At 51.8% G+C, this 18153-nt stretch overlaps 1 protein-coding gene across 1 annotated transcript; it reads right to left on the reverse strand.

Moving 5' to 3' along the window:
- Nucleotides 1-1042: 1042 nt before the first annotated feature.
- On the reverse strand, nt 1043-14954 carry phex (phosphate regulating endopeptidase homolog, X-linked). The gene is made up of 22 exons (XM_086150428.1): nt 14636-14954; nt 12733-12789; nt 12413-12574; nt 12162-12245; nt 11533-11759; nt 10760-10828; nt 10092-10208; nt 9891-9974; nt 8322-8464; nt 8135-8228; nt 7713-7841; nt 7398-7499; nt 6356-6433; nt 6151-6254; nt 5994-6052; nt 5737-5791; nt 4534-4601; nt 4322-4452; nt 3882-3947; nt 3342-3446; nt 2656-2732; nt 1043-2088 (listed from the first exon to the last, which is right to left on the reverse strand). The coding sequence occupies exons 1-22, from the start codon at nt 14757-14759 to the stop codon at nt 1986-1988; spliced, it is 2238 nt and encodes a 745-aa protein (XP_086006554.1). The 5' UTR covers nt 14760-14954; the 3' UTR covers nt 1043-1985.
- Nucleotides 14955-18153: the final 3199 nt, after the last annotated feature.

The raw sequence follows: 18153 nt of genomic DNA on the forward strand, positions 1-18153 counted from the left end.
GTCAGGTGCTCCTTGACGGACCCTAACCACAACCCCACACCTCCAGGGGGACCTGGAAGGTCTTCTACTTCAATCCCTTTCAAAGAAAGGATTCCTTTCATTTGTCGATTCCAAACACCAGCGGAAAGAAGACGATTGGCGTGTGCCGGCGCTCTGCTGGGTGACCCCGTGGACGTCCAGCCTGTCGCGTGTCCCTGGTGTCAACTCGGGGGAAGAACCCTGGACCTCCTCGTGTCTTCATGGTGACCGGCAGGGCCCCAACTTGCGGCCTGTCATTTATCTGTGCAGGAAAGAGAGGCTGCGAGCGCCGATACACACCGACACTTACACTGAGAACAACAAGATCTCAGCTCGTTATCATCCATCACACTCACGCACACACACACACACGCTGATAGACTGAGGGACTGGAGTGTGTATTGATGGAAGTGCCGGTGTTGCCAAAGATCCAGTCATTAATGTGACTCCCCCCCACACCACTCGGGGGAAAGGACTCGGGGCATCGCCACGGCAACTGCTGACAACTAAAGAGGGATGGGAAGTGTGTGCAGGAGATGGCAGAACCAGATGTGATAGCGGAGATGTTCTCCCGGGTCCTGAGTGCAGGACTTTGGACTGATGAGTGAAGAAGGAACAGCTCCTCTGCGGGGAAGGAGAAGCACAACGGGCCGGAGCGCAAACTCTGGACCGAGGGAGGGGATTGGCTGACGGTTAGATGGAGGCAGGGGATTGGCTGTGGTCCCTGAAGGTAGCACCCAAAAAGAGATGAGAAGCGCTAATAAAACACCAGGCTCAGTCCATCTGAAATGTTTTTGTGACCACCTCGTTCTTCATGATGGACAGTTTGATGATGGACGGACCTTCGTTCATGGAGAGCCCGGATGCTGGTGAGCCCATGTGCGGGACGAGCAGCACGGATCATGAAGGAACTAATGAAACGTTGGCTATCCAGGGACGAGGGCTCTTTAGCGGCGGCTCAACCGTGATGGACAGCTGAGCCTATTCCTCTCAGCTCAAATTAAAAACAGAAGAAAGATCCGAGTGAAGAGGAGGAACATTGTTTACTTCACAAAGACATCCTTCATCACAGAACTGAATAGTAATAACAATGGTGACGATAAATAATATTTATTGTTTTGTCTTTTTTGAAGGCTGAGGATGTTCTCTTTAATAAAACACAACCAGCCAAACAACAAACAAATATATATATTTTTTTTTTTTCTGACATTGCCCTCAGGAGATGTCCGTCTGTGTGACAGATGGGAGCTGGTTGTGACCCGAATGTGGAAACCAGGAGGACCGACGAGCACCTTGAAGGGCCTGAGAATCTCCAAGGCCCAACCTGAAAAAGCACATTTCCAAGCGCCGGAGGCCACGCCGGCACCAGAGAAGCTTCTCGAAGAAAGAAGACGATTTGAAATACATCTAATTCATCTGAGAACATCTAAAAGACAGTCAGGAGGTCCGAAGGGATGGATGAGTTCATGATAGTAATTCAAGACTGAACCACAACATGACCCATGAATGCATTTCAAGAAAAGTGAGAGCCACCAAAACACACACACACACACACACACAAACACACACACATACACACACACCGGAAGTAGCAGACATTTGGTCTGGATGTCTGTGCATCCCAAACTGTGGCTACTGTTGATGAGAACGTGTGAGATGAAGACCCGAGGAGGACGTGTGTCCTTTCGACCACATCCTCATCTTTCAAGCAGTAGGTGAAAAGTGAGATGTTCCACAGATCTTATTGTCCAAGGCTCACAGACGTCCTCCTGAGCTCCTGTCGTACCTTCTCGAGCAAATTCCCTATGAGGAGCCAGGAAGACACGACCATCTGGGAACACGACGGCAGAACATCTAGAACCAAGCATGTCTTCTCAACCCCCCCTCTGATAATATGTAAACGGAACCGTCAGAGTCTGTGACCCCCCCCTCCTCCTGCCTTCTCCGGGGCCGGCAGGGGTCGGAGGTCACCACACCCGGCACGACTGCGGCCCTCGATTCATGGACGAGGACGCGGGACAGCTGAACGCTTTGTGGAACTCCTCGTAGTTACTCATCGCCCCGATCACCCTGCAAGGAGACATACATGGTTACTTTCGGACAGCAAATCCGGAGGGTCTCACCTCAGAAGTACTGAGAGCCATGAGGGAGCTATTGAGAGAGCGGAGAAGAGGTGGAGGAACGTGGAACGAGCAGTTTGGAGCGGGTGGAGGAAAGTGTCAGGAGAGATGAGAGAGCATCGGTCAGAAGGGAAGGAAAAGTGGTCAAGATGGAGATCTGGTTTGGAGACACTGAGGAGAAGACAGGAGGCAGAGCAGCGATGAAGATGTGGAGGTTCCTCTGTGGGAGTGAGGAAGATGGAGAGGATCAGGATATCAGAGGGACAGCACATGGTAGGTGTTCTGGAGGTAAAGTCGCACGGAGTTGGATCGGACATGGACTTGGTAGAAGGATGCTGTGGTTGGAGGAGGTTTGGTGGAAGACCAGAGAGGAGATTTATGGATGGAGGAGGAGGACAGGAAGTGAGGGGAGCGGGTCAGAAGGAAGCGGGTGATTGGCGTTGCTCCCTGAAGGGAGCGGCCTGGTCGTGTTGGTTCACCACGGGTCAGGTGAAGGTACACTGAAGTCCTTCCTCACCTGTATTTGGGGGGGCTGTGGGCTCCGCTCTGGATCTGGTCCCGGGCCGCCTCCGGTCGATATGAGTTACATCTCACCTGCGGAGGACAAGAACATTGAAACCTCCACAGCCGTGCAGGAGCCTGTATCCTTCGAGGACTCCCTCTGGCCGCACAGGCGGGTCAGTATGCAGCTGCAGTATCAGGGCAGGAACACATCAGGCGACATTTTACCCCGGTGACCTCTGACCTCCACGGCAGCTTTTAGACTAGGAAAGGAATGGATACTCCACATTCGTTCCCTTTCTTTACTTAAACCCATCAGATCTCCATGTGACCGTCCAGCCGCTCGGACAGACCGCCTTCTTGACGTTCTTTGAGCCTCAGCGTTTCCGGAGGGTTAGCCGGTGGCTGAAGCCCCTGCGGAGGAATCTCCCGCTAAGGTCAACTGACTTCCCGCAGAGTGCGAGGACTTCTTCCTACCACTGCATGCTCCTCTGCTTCTCTGGTTTTGTTTGGACCCAAACTTCCCATCCAGAGGCTGGAGTGTCGTTCAAAGTGGGCCATCTTGAGTCTCGGCGGTTCTGCCACCAGATTGCGCTGTTCTCCGGGCACACCTCAGTCCTACCAAATCTTCTGAGGTGCCCACACTGACAACCCCTGTGGAAGGAATGAAGGGACTCCTCGTGGAGGTCCGCCAGCCCTTACATGTGCGTAGCTCAGGAAGAAGAGCTGGTTGTTGTTGAGTCCAACTCCAGGCAGCAGCGGCTCCTCCACGCCACCCCTGCTCTGGTCCACCCACCGCCGGTACGCCTGCACAGACACAGCACGTTGACCGTGAACATCTGGTTCTTCAGATCCAATCAAGAAGATTAAACATGCAAAATTACAAAGCAGTCTTGAAGTTCCCGGTGGACTGAGTTTGGGGAGAGAAGGGCCTGATGTCTGAAGAACGTGCACAGACTAACTAAGATACGAGAATAACTGTTGAGATTAGGAGCCGAGAAGTTCCAGGTAGGGAATCACAACCCGTGGGCCGTTTGGCTGATGGTAAACAATCCATCTATCTTCTACCACTTATCCTCCATCAGATTATGAAGTTAACAGGTGGAGCTAATCCATGTTAGACCTTCTGGCCAAAAGTTCATGGGTGGACCAGGAGTCTGTGGAGGGGACGCTTCCACAGCATCTCCTGGGGTTTTTCCCGAGGAGCAGTAGCACACATCAGAGGTGGCAAAGACGTCTCACCCTGAACGCTTGTCTTATTCCTCCGTTATCAGCGATGTTTTCCGCAAGAGTCCTCTTACCCCGCACCTGCAGGGACACACATGGAGATGTCCATACTTATAACTTCAAATCTATCCACAGTGGAAGACCTGCTCTCTTACTTTGAGTTTAAGATCTGCTTTGTAGTAAGTCTTACATTCTTATATGCTAATAAAGAGTGCAGCACATACTTTACACATCAGTTAGTACTACCAAGAAGAAGAAGAAGAAGAAGAGGTAGAACTCCCTTGTTTAGTGACCTTCAGTTCTCAATGCAGTACCACCTTTGAGATCTCTGGTGTGTCCATCATGGATGACAAGCCCCGCCCCCTGCCTCCTGAGCCCCGCCCCTCACAGAGTGCCGCTCCATCAGCCTTCTATCTTCACTCTCCAACAATGGGTGCTCGAGGTCGGAGTCTTACATTGAGCCCTGCCTCGTCCCAGTAGTATCCGTTGTACTGCTCGACCATGCACTGGGTCTTCTTGGTGAAGGCGGTGACCGAGGAGTTGCTCCACCACTGATCCAGGTTGCCGTCTTTGTCGTATTTGCGACCTGAGTCAGACGAACGTCAGAGACGAGAAGCTGTGACAGAAGGTCTCCTCGCGTGATCTACCTCCTGGGTGGCTGTTTTACCGTTGTTGTCGAAGCCGTGGGTCAGCTCGTGGCCCACGATCACCCCGATGGCACCGTAGCTTAAAGACCTGCAGGAGAAACAATGACAGGTCCTCATGTGGCTGCTTCTGCACTCCAGCAGGCCTCGGAGGACAAGAGATGTTCGCACAACGCGAGCTCTATCTTCGGTACCAGACATTAAAAATGCAGACGTCCATGATGGACGACGTCCATGGAGGTGTCTTCTGAGGCAGGTGGTGATATTTGATCTTGTCTGATCAGCCCATTAAAGGACCATCATTAGGAGTCATGTGAGTCTGTGAACAAAGTTCTTCTCGCCTGCTGTCTTAGAGAACTCAACATCTTCTGACCGTTGGAGAGCAGATCTTGGGTTTGAGCGACGGAGAACTTTTCATTTGGTTTGACTGTCCATCGAGAGCCTTCAACAGATTGTGCTTTCAAGTCATGATTCACACACGCCAATGAGTGTGTGTGTGTGTGTGTGTGAGAGTTGCCAAGCGAGGTGTGAAACAGACCATCAGGAGCCAAGGGGGAGGTGAACCTTCTGCTCCACCAGCTGAGGATGAGGATAAAATGTTTGCAGACAGAGGAGAAGAAGAGATGTTCGGAGGCGTGAGGGAGAATAATGAGTGAAAGTCAGCTGGAGATCAGGGCCTGACGTGTGGTCGTCGTCATGGAAACGAGCTGAAACATCACACGTCTGGACTGGAATCCAATCAAAGTTTGACTGAAGAGCCACATTCAGAGCTGCTCCTGGATGGAGAAGACCTGAGCCACCGACACCGGGAGCAGCCCGGGACCTCCTTGGGGAGGGCGCCCTCTTGTGGCCACAGTGATCGGTCACGGAAAAGGCGGTGGAACCTCTGACATCCGCTGGCGAGAAGCTAAGGTGCTCTGAACCTCGGCTGTGACGGCTTCTTCTCAGCGTCGCATGACCTCAACAGGGCTGCCGGCTCCATCTGCTTCCTTCTCCCCTTCAAGAGCTTCTAAAGTAGTTGTGATCCTCGCTGGCCCGGTGAATCCTTCAGCTGTCACTCCATGAATAATTCTAACATAAGGCCTGAAGATGTTTGGCCCATCATGGTTGTGAGGTGTCCAAGCGAAGATCCCGAGGATCATCAAACCCCCGGGTCATCGTGTCCCTGGACTCTGGCTTTGGGGTTTATTACAAATCTTCTGCAGAGCACGTCTCTGGGACCTCACCTTGGGTAGTCCTTCCCCCAGAAGAAGGGTTTTTGAAGCTCTCCGGCAGGGAATCCTAAGAGATGGAGAGACGGATATGTGCATGTTCATGTCCTCTCCGGGCAGCGGCAACCATCTATTACCTTCAAAAACATCTCACAAAGAACCTCCGCAGTTACGATACTCCCAAAAGCAGATCGTCCTCCCCGGACTTAACCTTAGCCCGACCCGAACACAGAACCTGTGTGATGTTAACATATCAAGTGCTTGTTCCTTACTGATCTGGTTGGTGAAGGAGCTGTAGAAGGCGTTCACGGTGGTGGGGTTGGTGAACCACCTAGGACACAACCATGGACACAGGTCGAAGTAAAAGCAAACAGGGAACCCTCAAGGGAACGCAGAACGCCGTGCGAGAACCGGGCCCGAGGAACTCACTCTGTTCGCGGGACGCTCCTACGGAGCCAGGAGATATCTGCCTGGGCGATGAATTTCAGGGTCTGCATCACGTTCCCGAAGTAGTCCTTCTCCGTGAACTCCAGCTGAAACGCACACAACCGGATGTTACTTCTGCAGGACGCGGTCAGAAGATCTGGAGCGACCAAGCGTGCACGGCTGCCTTCCAAGGTGTCGTCATAGCCACCTGCTTGATGTCCTCGTTGAGGTAGGTGTCATTCAGGATGAACTCCGGGTAGCCGACCTTTGCCAGGACAGCGTGAGCCTGCAGAGACAACATTGTGGTGAGCCCTGACCAGGGTGGGACGGAGAAGATCCAGGTGGAGCTGGGAGGGCATCTCCTTCTTGCTATGAAGATAGATAGGCCGACAGATGAGGTTACACAGGAACCTCCAACGACCATGATGTTTGCAGATGACATTGTGAAGTGTCATGTTGAGCAGGGAGCAGGTGGAGGAACATCGAGTGAGGTGGAGGTATGAAATTGAGAGGACGGGGATGAAGGTTCCCAGCAGCAGGATGGTAGACGTGTGTGAATGAGAGGAACCCAAGAGGAACTGTGAGGCTCCAGGGGGTGGACGGAGGTGAAGAAGTTTAAGCACTGAGGGTCAACAGTCCAGAGCAATGGAGAGGGTGGAGACGAGGTGGAGGAACATCAAGGTTGTAGCGGGTGGAGAAAAGTATCATCCAGAGGGAAAGGAAAGGCGGAGAAGGTGATGGTGAGAACATCGATGGTGTCTGCTTTGGAGACACTGAGAAAAGACAGAGCTGGAGGCAGCAGAGAGGAAGATGAGAGAGAAGGATGGAGAGGATCAAGAGGTCCATCAGAGGGACAGTACATGGTAGATGTTCTGGAGATAAAGTCAGACTGAGATGGTTTGGACATGGACAGAGGAGGGGTGGAGAAGATCTGGGTAGGAGGATGCATCAATGATGTTTCATTATACATGTCAGATAATGATGATAAAGTATCAAGGTGAAGAAGAAGGACCATGAAGAGCACCAGGAGCACCAGGGTCATGAGGAGCTTGCAGCAGCTGGGGCTTGTTTGAACTATTTCATGCAGTTTCACAATTTGGATCATGAGAACATGTTTACATGAACCCTTGTAGATCTCAACATCTCACATCTGAAACATCTCGACCAGCTTCTTCTTATTCAATCCCAAACCATCACATACTTCCCTCTGAAGCTCAGGATGTGTTTGAGGACCAGGTCGTGGTCCATACCTTCTCAATGGCCTTGCTCTTCGTCTCCTCGTCCATCCACTCGTTCTCCTTCTGCAGCATGTCGATGAAGGCCCAGCGAACACCCTGGATGAGTTCCTCCATCTGAGGCACAGAGGGTGAACACACACACACACACACACACACACACACACGCACACACAGTTCACTAGTGCAGGTGTCAGACTTCCATGTCTGACGTCATCTCCAGAAGACAGAGGACCACAATGAGGTAAACACACACTGAAAGTGGACACTCGGCTGTGGAGCGCCTGCATCACGTGTTGGCCCAGGACGTGGAGCATGAAGACCACGCACCATGTGTTTCTTGTCCTCCTGGAAGTGTGTGTTGACGAAAAGCCGTCCGGTGGCGTAAACAAGCGAATTCTCCACATAGTTGACACACTTATCCCAGCGCGGGGTTAGGGAGGTGGTTCCCGTGGTAACCTGGGGGGATTTTTACCAACGGTGACCAAACATCTAAAACACATCTGAAGATCTTTGTCAAATGAAACAGGATTTAATGGTTCGTTCAGGGAGAATGAGTAAAACTACGTCACTGGGCTGAGGACCTCGACCCCTGGATGCCATGTCCTCGGAGTACCTTAGAGCTACAAGTAGTACTTAAAGTACATTCCAAGGACATGAAGTATTCCGCCACGTCACTCTGCGGCTCTGTGTGGGGTCGAAGGTGGACGTCTCAGCCGTGGAACTGAACAGGAGACCCGGACGGCACCCACCCGAGCAAAGTCCAGGTATCTGTAGAGGAACCGGCGGCTCAGCGTGGTGATCCTGGAGAGGACCGTCCGCCACTGCACGTAGTTAGCAACGGTCCTGGAGGACGAGGGGAGGAACTCAACATCTACAGGTCAACTCGTTTTACAATGATTATGTGTGTGTGTGTGTGTGTGTGTGTGTGGCTTGCACCTGGGGTCGGTGTCGTTGAGGAGCTTGAAGAGCTCCTTGAAATACTGCGGCACTCGGACAATGACTGGCTCGGAGGAGGACACGCTCAGGGAGGGGTCTTCATCGGATTCCACCACCGACCTCACGAAGCCCAGCCAGTTGAACTGCAGGAGGACGAGGCGATTCCATAACATTCCTCCATCCGTAGACCTCCTCTCCGGTCTTCCTCTAGAGCATCGGTGTCAAACTCTGGCCAAATTTGGCCTGCACTGTAATTATATTTGGCTCGCAAAGCCATACCAAGTGACTCTTGGAGCTGGCCCGCCGGGATAGTCTACAGTGCATGTATTGGCAATTCTACAAACCCTAGAATATTACTGGTGTTTTGGCACGGAAATCACAACAGGAACCAAAAACTAAATCTTTGCACCGAAGACCTTAAAACACTTTATAACCTTGACTTCGACACTTCATAGTTTTATCTGTATTTCTTATCCCCCCCCCCCCCCCTTTTTTTTTTTACCGTTTACACAATTTCCTACTATTATTTATTATTGTTATGTTTTACTTGAAACTCTGGCACAACAATTTTCTTTGGTATAAATAAAGTTGTTCTTGTTCTTATTCTTATTATTCTTATTCTTAAACACCCTCTCCTCTGTGTGCAGTGGTCAAAGCAAACTTATGCCAATACTGCCACTCTGCTACTTGGGCAGAAAACAGGATTTTGCATGTGTGCTATATTAAGTCATATGTTGTATAGCTATGCTTGTTCCGAATTTAGTATTTAAGCAAAATTTGTTTGGGTCCATATGACAAGGTTCATTGTTATGTCTGGAGGAAGATTTTTTTTAATAAATATCAATGTGGGCCTGCGACTTTGTCCCAGTGTTGAATTTTGGCCCACTGTGTATTTGAGTTTGACACCACTGCTCTAGAGCTTCAACCTCAGCATCCTTCTACCCAGATCTTTTCCTTCCCTCCTCTGTCCAAGTCCAAACCATCCCAGTGTGACTTTATCTCCAGAACATCTACCATGTGCCGTCCCTCTGAAGGACTCCTTTCTGATCCTCTCCATCCTCCTCACTCCCAAAGAGGAACCTCCACATCTTCATCTCCGCTCCCCCCAGCTCTGACTCCTGTTTTCTCCTCTTCATCTTCTCCACCTTTCCTTTCCTTCTGGCTGATCCTCTTTCCTTCACCCATTCCTACCTTCTTGCACGGGTTCCTCTACCTCTTCTCCACCCTCTAACCTTTGGACCGATGACCCTCAGTACTTAAACTCCTCCACCTTCTTGATCTGTCCCTGTGGCCTCACCGTTCTTCTTGTATTCCTCTCATCCACACACATGTATTCTCTCTTGCAGCTGACCTTCATCCCTCCCCTCTCCAGATCACACCTCCACCTCTAGATGTTCCTCCACCTGCTCTCCCTGCAGATCCCAGTAGCTATGACTAGGAATCACTTGGTTCTCCTTTCCATCAAATGAAGATCATCTTTTATATTTCCGTACAAATCTGACCAGGATACTTGGACTATGCTATTTGGGATTCACACACAACTGCTCAAGCTGTGTATGTGTGTGTTACCTGTGGGATGTGGCGCTGCAGGCGGGACAGTGTGTATCTGTTGTACATACTCTCACTGGTGCGGTTTTCATAGGGAACCACCATCTGCGAAGAGAGGGGAGTGTTTTCAGTGCGTCTCCAGAAGGTCGACCTCTGTGGAGGCGTCGGGGCGAAAGGATGATTCCCACGCAGCCAGTGGTTGTTCTGACGTCACGTCTTTACATGTGCGAGTTTGACTTCGAAGTCCAGAGCCTTTCCCATTTGGATCCGGGCCGCTTTCTCCTCGGCTCCGAGCATGACGGCGGTGTCCACCATCAGACTCAGCAAGGCTGCCCGGTACTGGAGGGGGGGAATGGACAGAAGGAACCTCAGAGATGCCACGCCTGAGCCAGCCGACCTCCTCTCTAATCTGGGTCTGTCTCAGATGATCTTCTGCTCTATTTGGTTCATGGTACCTGCTGGGTTTCTTCTTCTACTTCCAGAGAGCTGGAAACCAAAGCTCAGTGCACAGTACAACTCCTGCACTGCAGTGACACAGACTAGTCTGCCCTATTCTTTTTGCCCGTCCCAGCTGTTATTGGCCAAGAGACGGAAACACCCTGGGCCAATCACAGGGACACAAACGGACAACCAACCATTCACCCTGTCATTCACACGACTGGGCAATATCGGGTCTCCGCTGGACCTCCTGCATGTGTTTGGACTGCCGGAGGCTCCACACAAGAAGGCCTCCTGTGGGAATCCAACCAGGTACCTTCTGCTGCGAGGAGGTGGTTCTAACCACTGCATCCACCTTCCTGTCCTTCTATTTTGGTTTTGTCACTCATAAGGTGGACAACAATGAGACAAAGGGACAAAGGGATGGAACCGTGGAGAGGACTGGGACTCACTGCCTGGGCCGACGAAGAGTTGGTGATGTAGTCTTCCCTGGAGGCCAGGGACAGGGAGGCCTGGTCCAGCTGCACGCAAAAAGAAAACAGGGTCATTCTAGCTGCTCTTTGGCTCTTTTCTCACAGTGGGAGTTTCTGAGGTTCAGAAAGGTGCTTCTCCACCAGCAGGCAGCAACAGCTCACACCAGAATCCCCCTTGAATCCAAGACAGAGTCAACCCCAGATCTGAAGCCATGCTTTCATGTCACCACATTACTCTGCTGAGCAGACCTCCAGGTGTGAAATGGACATCATCTCCTGGCAGTGGAGACGTGGAGGACAGTTGTTGGGGGGGATAAAGAGACATTTGATGGGGAAAAAATGTCAGAAGTGGGGGACCCGTCAACTCTGTCTTGGGTCCTCCATGGAAAGCATGTTTGGAGGCAGCAGACGTTTCGTTCTCGAGCCATTGGGTGATTAGCCACCAGCGGATCACTATGGTCAAATACTCCGTGATGCAAACATGGAGGTACTTCTAAGGACACATATGGAAAGGGAGGTTCTGGTGGACGTCTCTGAAAGGTCATCCGTGGACCAAAAGGTCCACAGAGCAGATGGACGGGACCACCATGGGGAACCATGACAAGAATCAGAATAAAAATAAACCGTAGAGAAAGGATGGAAATCATGGTAATGGTCATGCAGGAGAACCTCCAAACTGCACTTGGCAAAGCCACTTCTAAATGTTCACTTTTTTATCAACAAATGCCGGCATCAGTGACTGGCGGCCTCACCTTGATGATGTAGATTGAGGAGTTCTTGTCATCCGGGGAGACGTAAAGGCGAATCAGGACGCTCTTACTGTGCAGGTTCCTCATCTGTGCCAGCGTTTTTATGAGATCCCACTGGTCCGCAGACCAACGGTAGTCCCCGCCAAGGGCGTCTCCCAACACAGGCCAGCGGAACTCTGGCTGCTTCAGTGTTTTCAGCATGGGTTTGGAGTCCACCAGTTCCAAGAGAGCTGTGCAGACAAAGATAGCTGGTGGTTATTGGTTCACATCCAGAGCCATGGATCAGGTGGTGGGTATCTGAGGAGGCCAGGACTATTCAGAGTCGTGGCAGCTACGGGGCTCCCAGTGGTGTGAGGGGTCTCTGCTGAGGTGATGTTTGTAACCTTTGGTGTCCCTGGACCAGGAGCCAGTGTACTACACTGATATAGCTTCTCGTAGGAAGTGCAGGAGCGGCTCAACCTTCTCCACAGATGGTGGTGCGGTAATCTTATGTTTTCAACTGTGTTTGTGTTCAGAGGCGGCATTGATGTTTGTTTAGGCTTGTGATCTGTGATCTACCTCGGATGGTGTTAGATCTTATGTGAAAGTCAGTGCAGAGGCCTCCAGGGGTGTCTGTCAGTGGTTTCACTCACACTCATTCATGCAGGAGCGGTAGAAGACCTTTGCCTTGGTCACTGCCTCCAGTTCTCCGGGCTCCGAAGGGGCTTCCAGAAGCTCTGACACATAGACAAAGGGCGTGATTCGGTAAGGGGGTCTGGATAGGTGGAAAACATCTCAGAAAACAGAGCCCGTTGGAAGCTGAAGAAGCATCTCGGGTGTCTCTGAGTTCACTCTATCCAAGATAGACCTTCCCTTTGGATCAAACGCCCTGGTATGATCGTACCTTTGAGGCGAATGTCCACGTGTTGCCGAAGCCACGGGTAGATGCCGTAGGAGGAGGACTCCTCAGGGATTGGATTCTCCTTGAGCCAGCCCCCACAGGAGAAGCTGAAGAAGTCCTCACAGGGGTTGACAGATGGGTCCATTTTGTTGAGAATAGAACCAGCTGCACCAAACACAAGACAGGGAGAGGTGGGGTCTGATGAGAGGAACTCCGCTTCCCCAAAATACATCAAGGAACAACGCAAGTGTGAGCGGACGTGCACCGCCGAGGTGTCTGCACTTGGAGATGAACGGAGAAGGCGATGAACCCTGTGTACTCACCTGCTTCAATACACTCCGGAGTCAGGCAGAACTCCTCCTGAGTGGACCTTCGGGAAACTGGGGAGGACAAGAACTCACCATTAAACCAACGTATGTAACCCAGGATGAGCTGATGAACAGGCAGCGTCCAGGAGAGACGCACTAACAACTTTTCCCGGTCAAGAAAGAGACAAAGAACCTCGGAGATCTGGACATCCATCGTGGGGACATCGAAAAACACATCCAGGGGACTGGAGGAATGAACGTGAAGAAGCCTCCTTAGGTTGAAGGGTGTTCTGTCCTGTTCTACCTGCCGAGCCACTCTCACCTCCACTCATACCAGCGTGATCTGGTCTTAATTTAGGATTATTGTGTCCACGCAGCATGTGACGATGTTTTCATTCGTTCATTTATTCATGCTAATCCCGGCCTCAGGGTGCCGGGGGGGCGGGGCCTATCCCAGCTGTCACTGGTCAAGGGGCGGGGCTAACCCTGGACCTGTCAATCACAGGGGCGTGCAGAAAAACACAAGGCCAAACACCCTCATTCATACCTCCTGCATGTGTTTGGACGGGAGGGGGGAACCCGGAGAACCCTGAGGAACCCCACTCAGACACGGGGAGAACATGGAGACTCCACACAGAAAGGAACCCGGTGGGAATCCAAGCAGGGACCTTCTGGCTGCGAGGAGGATGAACCTTCATGGACTTGTGCTGGAAAACGTGCATTCATTTACGTTTGCACTTGAAGGTTTCCTGACAGAGACCTATTTCCCCTCCGGCTTCACGGCAGCTCCGACAAAACAAGATCTAATTCCTAGAGATAATCCGCAACCCGATGGACGTCGAGGCCACATCCCATCCCATTGTTGGAACATGGGGGGGGGAGGAAATCACATTATCTGCTCGCCATTTCATCACGCAGGTTGGAGGAAACACCTCCGCTATTCCTTCCAGACATAAACAGGAAGTGTCTGCTCCCCGGGTGGAGCTGCTGCTTCCATTCGAAGGAGGCAACCACCGGCTCCGATGGAGAAACCCTGCTGCTGCACGCCGCCCACGCACTTCCTTTCCTAGAAAGCCTTTCCCTTACAACCTGCTGGCAGGAAACCGTGGCTCGGGGACGCAACCCCGGCTTCGTGTCTCCTCACGGAGCCAGAGGGTTGAAGGTGTGACCCACTTGGAGAAGTGCCTTCACTTTCATCAGACTCTTGACCTGGAAAGAAGCTCCACTCAACCCCCCCCCCTTCAGGCCTCCAGGAACACACACCAGGGTTAAAACACACAGATGTCTCAGAACCGACGACTCAGAACCCTCTGCACAAACAAGTGTGGAGGTCCTCCATCGTCCCTGCAGAAGATCAGCGCCCGTCTTGGAGGACGGCGCGGTGTGTGAGCGTCTGCCAGAGGATTGCAGAGGTCGGACTCTGCTGATAGAGTACTGGTTGCGGACGTTGTCCTCTGGGAGACACGTTCTCCAGAGCCAGCAGAAACAGGAGACACGTTCAAACTCACGCATCCACCTGCTCCCCCTGTCCCCACGCAGGACATGTCCTACAACTGGCAATGTTGTTACTGCTAATTAATGCCATGTAGATCTGTGTTTCCATGACGGCCTCTAGAAGACCCTGCGTGTGCGGAGGAGTTCCGGACAGCTGAGGGCGTCGGTGTCGGCCGCCGTCACAAACAGCTCCGGAGGTCTCCCCTTTCCCGCCCCACTCCTGCAGTGCACTAAACACGGAGAGACCGGGCGCACGTTGGCGTGCATGAAACCTTAGATGAACCAAAAATAGTCGGCGCTGGAGTCCCAGGCGGGCGTAAGGGACCTCTCACACAACCCTCTCAGCCGCTGTGTGTGTCTCCCAAAGGGTGGCTCATATTAGAGGTGGGGGAGTCTGTGTGTGTGTGTGTGTGTGTGGACTTACCCAGTATGAGTGCCAGCAGCAGAGCCGCACACAGACACACACACACAGCCAGCGCTATCTTGTAGAGGCGCGTGGTGCCACGCTCGGGTTTGACCCCGCTGGTGCCCAGGTGGTCCAGTTCCATGACTTAAAGTAACACACACACTTTGCAAACTCTTGGTTGAAAAAGCACAAAAATAATGGCAAGGTAAAAAAAAAAAGTAAACCAATTTAAGAAGTTTAAGAAGTAATTCTTAAACTTGTGAAATGAAAAAAAAAGGGAGCTCCTTCTCTAGTTGTCCACCAGATGTATCTCCAGCAGCGTCCTTCTCCTCGCCAATATCTGTCTGTGGCTCCAACTTCTCCTCAGAGTTCCTCCCCCCTGCAGTCGTCACTCTTTACCCCCTCCCCCCTCCCTCCCCTCCAGGAAGTAAGGTCCGGGCCCCTCGGCCGAGATCAACGCAGATCACCGTCCGAAACCGGAGCCGCAGTGTGTGTGTGTGTGTGTGTGTGTGTGTGTGTGTGTGTGTATGTGTGTGTGTGCGCGTGCACCTTTGGAGGCAGCAGGCGTCCCCATTGGCATCAGGCTGTAACTGCGGTGTGTAATTTGTTTAAAATCACAATTATCAGATCACCAGATAAACACACACACACACACACACACATGCTCTGATTAAAATGGATTAATGTGATGAAGATGCGCTTCATCCGTCGGTAAAACACATCACATAAGGACAGAGAGGGCCTGTGATTGGTCGGCGGCCCTGGCCTCGTTGCGGACGGACTCGTTCTGCACGTGCTCATTAGGGTTTGGCCCGGCACCCAGAGTCCTCATATAGGCCCGACTTCCTGCGGGCTAAAAACATCCATCCATCCCTGAGACGTGAACCTCCACGCTATTGTTCCACACAATCAGACGTCTCCTGCTGGGGAGATGTTCTACAAATAGAACCGGGTTCTCCTATGACCTCGGTTCTCCTCACAGAAGAGGACAGCCAGTTGACTCCACATCCAGAAGGTAGAGCGGAGCACGCCTCACCTCTGCCGGCCTCATCTTCATCACCCAGCACCCTGTCTGTTTACCCAAACAAAACACCGAGAGCAAGATAAGGAATCAAAACAAACAAACACAGACACACACACACACACACACACACAGACTGGAGCAATCTCTGGCATGAATGAAGAAAATGCAAACATTGGGGTGAAACCCGCAACTCCAATTACGCAAAGACAATTATCTCTAAAAAGACAGAGACGTTTAAGCCTGATGACAGGGAAGTCTGCTTGGTAAAAACATGCACACACACACACACACCTCTGCATGGCTGACGTTCAATATTTATATGTCTGAAGGAAACACCCTTTCTAATTACAGAGTGTCATCTCTGCCGATCGCAATCTCAGGAAATGTAACAGCAGCGGGGGCGGTGCTCTGCGGCGGGGAGACGTCGGCCCGCCGTCCGCCCGTCGGGGGCGGAAAGAATGTCTGCAGGACATGCCACGAGATGTTACACGGAAGCAGATGGTCAAATCAGGTTTCAGCTCCCAGTGAGGCGCAGGTTGGATTCCCCGTCATTGTGATGTGACGGGGAGGAGGAGCTCGTGGGATAGCAGGTTCTCCCCCAGGCAAGGTAGGCTCAGAAGAAAGGTCGGAAGACTCCTTCAGGAAAAAGACCCGCAGAACGCGAGGTTTCATTCAACAAAACGCATCCAGTTTATTTCAGGAAGGACGACTGGAGAAGATAGAAACACAGACATGGAGTCTGTGGAACACAAACTCCACGAATGGGAGATTTTTAAATCCTATATTTAGAAGTATGATCAAACCCCAGCATATACACCTGAGCTCCAGGAGCTCACATACAGTGATCAACCATTGATGTGTATGTATGTGTGTGTATGGCACATATTAACAACAACACAAACACCACCCTTGTGTGTGTTTGTGTCAAATGAAGTGTCTACACCAGAGGGTCCCAGGGACCAGCTGTCACCATGTGTCCACCAGCTCCCACAGGACACACACACACACACACACAGACGCTCCACAGCTGTGGCTAAACGTCGGGGGATTGTGCTGGGTGGGGAGGTGCTCACTATTTGGCAGGGATGCGTGGCAGACGGCCTCCTGCCCCCCAGTGATGCAGGTATCTGTGATGCGAGGGTCCATTCTACCATTTTACCCCGGTTGTGATCACGGTATAACGGTCCACTACGGGTCCACCTGTCCGAGCTCGTCCTGAGTGGACCCCCTCCCCCATTCCAGGGGGCTTCTGGCAGCAGCTTCCGTCCACAGCCCCATGTTGGCCGCCAGCACCCAATCAGCTCGCGCCTCTGGCAGTCCAGTACCACGGTGACCAGCATGACATCCAGCCAGGCTCTGAGCATCCGCTGGCCGTCTGGGGCGAAGCACGGCGCAGAGTGAGGGTAAGCACGTATCTGGAGGGGGATTAAGGAGCATTAACAGGGGTGGAGTCTCTCAGCCCGTTAGAAATCGAGCACCTGATAAAATCCCTGGGGTATCTCCAGTTTAGAAACGCTGACATTTGGACACCAATAGAGACCTGAGGAGTGCCACATCCTCTGCAAGGATCCTTTCAGAAGGTCTCCAGAAAGAAGGGCAGGTCCATGTGGAGGAAGCAGAAGTGGGGTGCCAAGCTGGGTCACAAAAGGGCTTGTAGAAGCACATTGTGTGTGTGTTGGTCCCTACTGCTCCTGCCCTGAGGCTTGATGAATGAGAAGCAGAGGTCTATGAGACTGTTGTTGCTGCAGCAGTCCATCGTCCCATGCAGACGCTTGAAAGCTGCAGAGAGAGCGAGGAGGGTGGATGGATAGACGGATGGATGGCGCAAGACAGGCAGGCTGATTAGATTTGTGTGTCAGTCAGGGGGGGATAAGTCACTCACACACAGATCCAGGATGGTTACCTCCATGCACCACCAACAGATGCAGGAAGAGCAGAAATGATCTGCCCCATAATTGAAATGCCAACAAATGTCATCCTGATATTTATTAGAAAACGAACAAAATGAACTTAATCCATACATTCATCAGTCCAAACATTAGCGGCGCTGTCGCCGACGTGGGCTGCCGTATCCCTCGGTTTCTCCCCAGCGCTGGTCCATTAGCCTGGAGGTCCAGGTCGGTGTCACAGAGACACACAATTCACTTTACACGATTAACGATAAAATCTGAGCCCACGCGGAGTGCGGCATCTGCTTTGTAACAGCGGATCCAGAGCCCGTTGCCGGCGCTTTCAAAGGAAGGTGCACCTGACGCACGGTCCGCTTCATCCAGCTGTTTGTGCGGTGTCGCCTGCAGCTGGCATTAATACAGAAACTAGCATGAAAAACACAAATACTAGAATAAACAACACAAGAACTGCACCACTGAACTATCCTGCACAAACACACATGCTTCTACAAAATTCAATTCTAGTTTATCACCCCCTAGCTAGCTACTGTCTGTATTCATTTGGTTATGCATTGAATGTCCATTTCAACTGTATTTTCGATATAATTTTCGTCAACAATATC

This window comes from Fistularia commersonii, chromosome 8, assembly GCF_037954325.1.
Source record: "Fistularia commersonii isolate RoL2024-O1a breed Wild chromosome 8, RoL_Fcom_v1.0, whole genome shotgun sequence".
In the NCBI taxonomy this organism is placed as follows: Eukaryota; Metazoa; Chordata; class Actinopteri; order Syngnathiformes; family Fistulariidae; genus Fistularia; species Fistularia commersonii.

What these genes read in the sequence shown, in the direction of transcription:
- phex (XM_086150428.1), bottom strand. Translation starts at nt 14,759, where the DNA reads ATGGAACTGGACCACCTGGGCACCAGCGGGGTCAAACCCGAGCGTGGC. An exon ending in CCGCTCCTGCATGAATGAGT is followed by an intron (nt 11,760 to 12,161) that starts GTGAGTGAAACC and finishes TTGTCTGCACAG; the next exon opens with CTCTCTTGGAACTGGTGGAC. An exon ending in TGCAGCGCCACATCCCACAG is followed by an intron (nt 8,465 to 9,890) that starts GTAACACACACA and finishes GTCCTCCTGCAG; the next exon opens with TTCAACTGGCTGGGCTTCGT.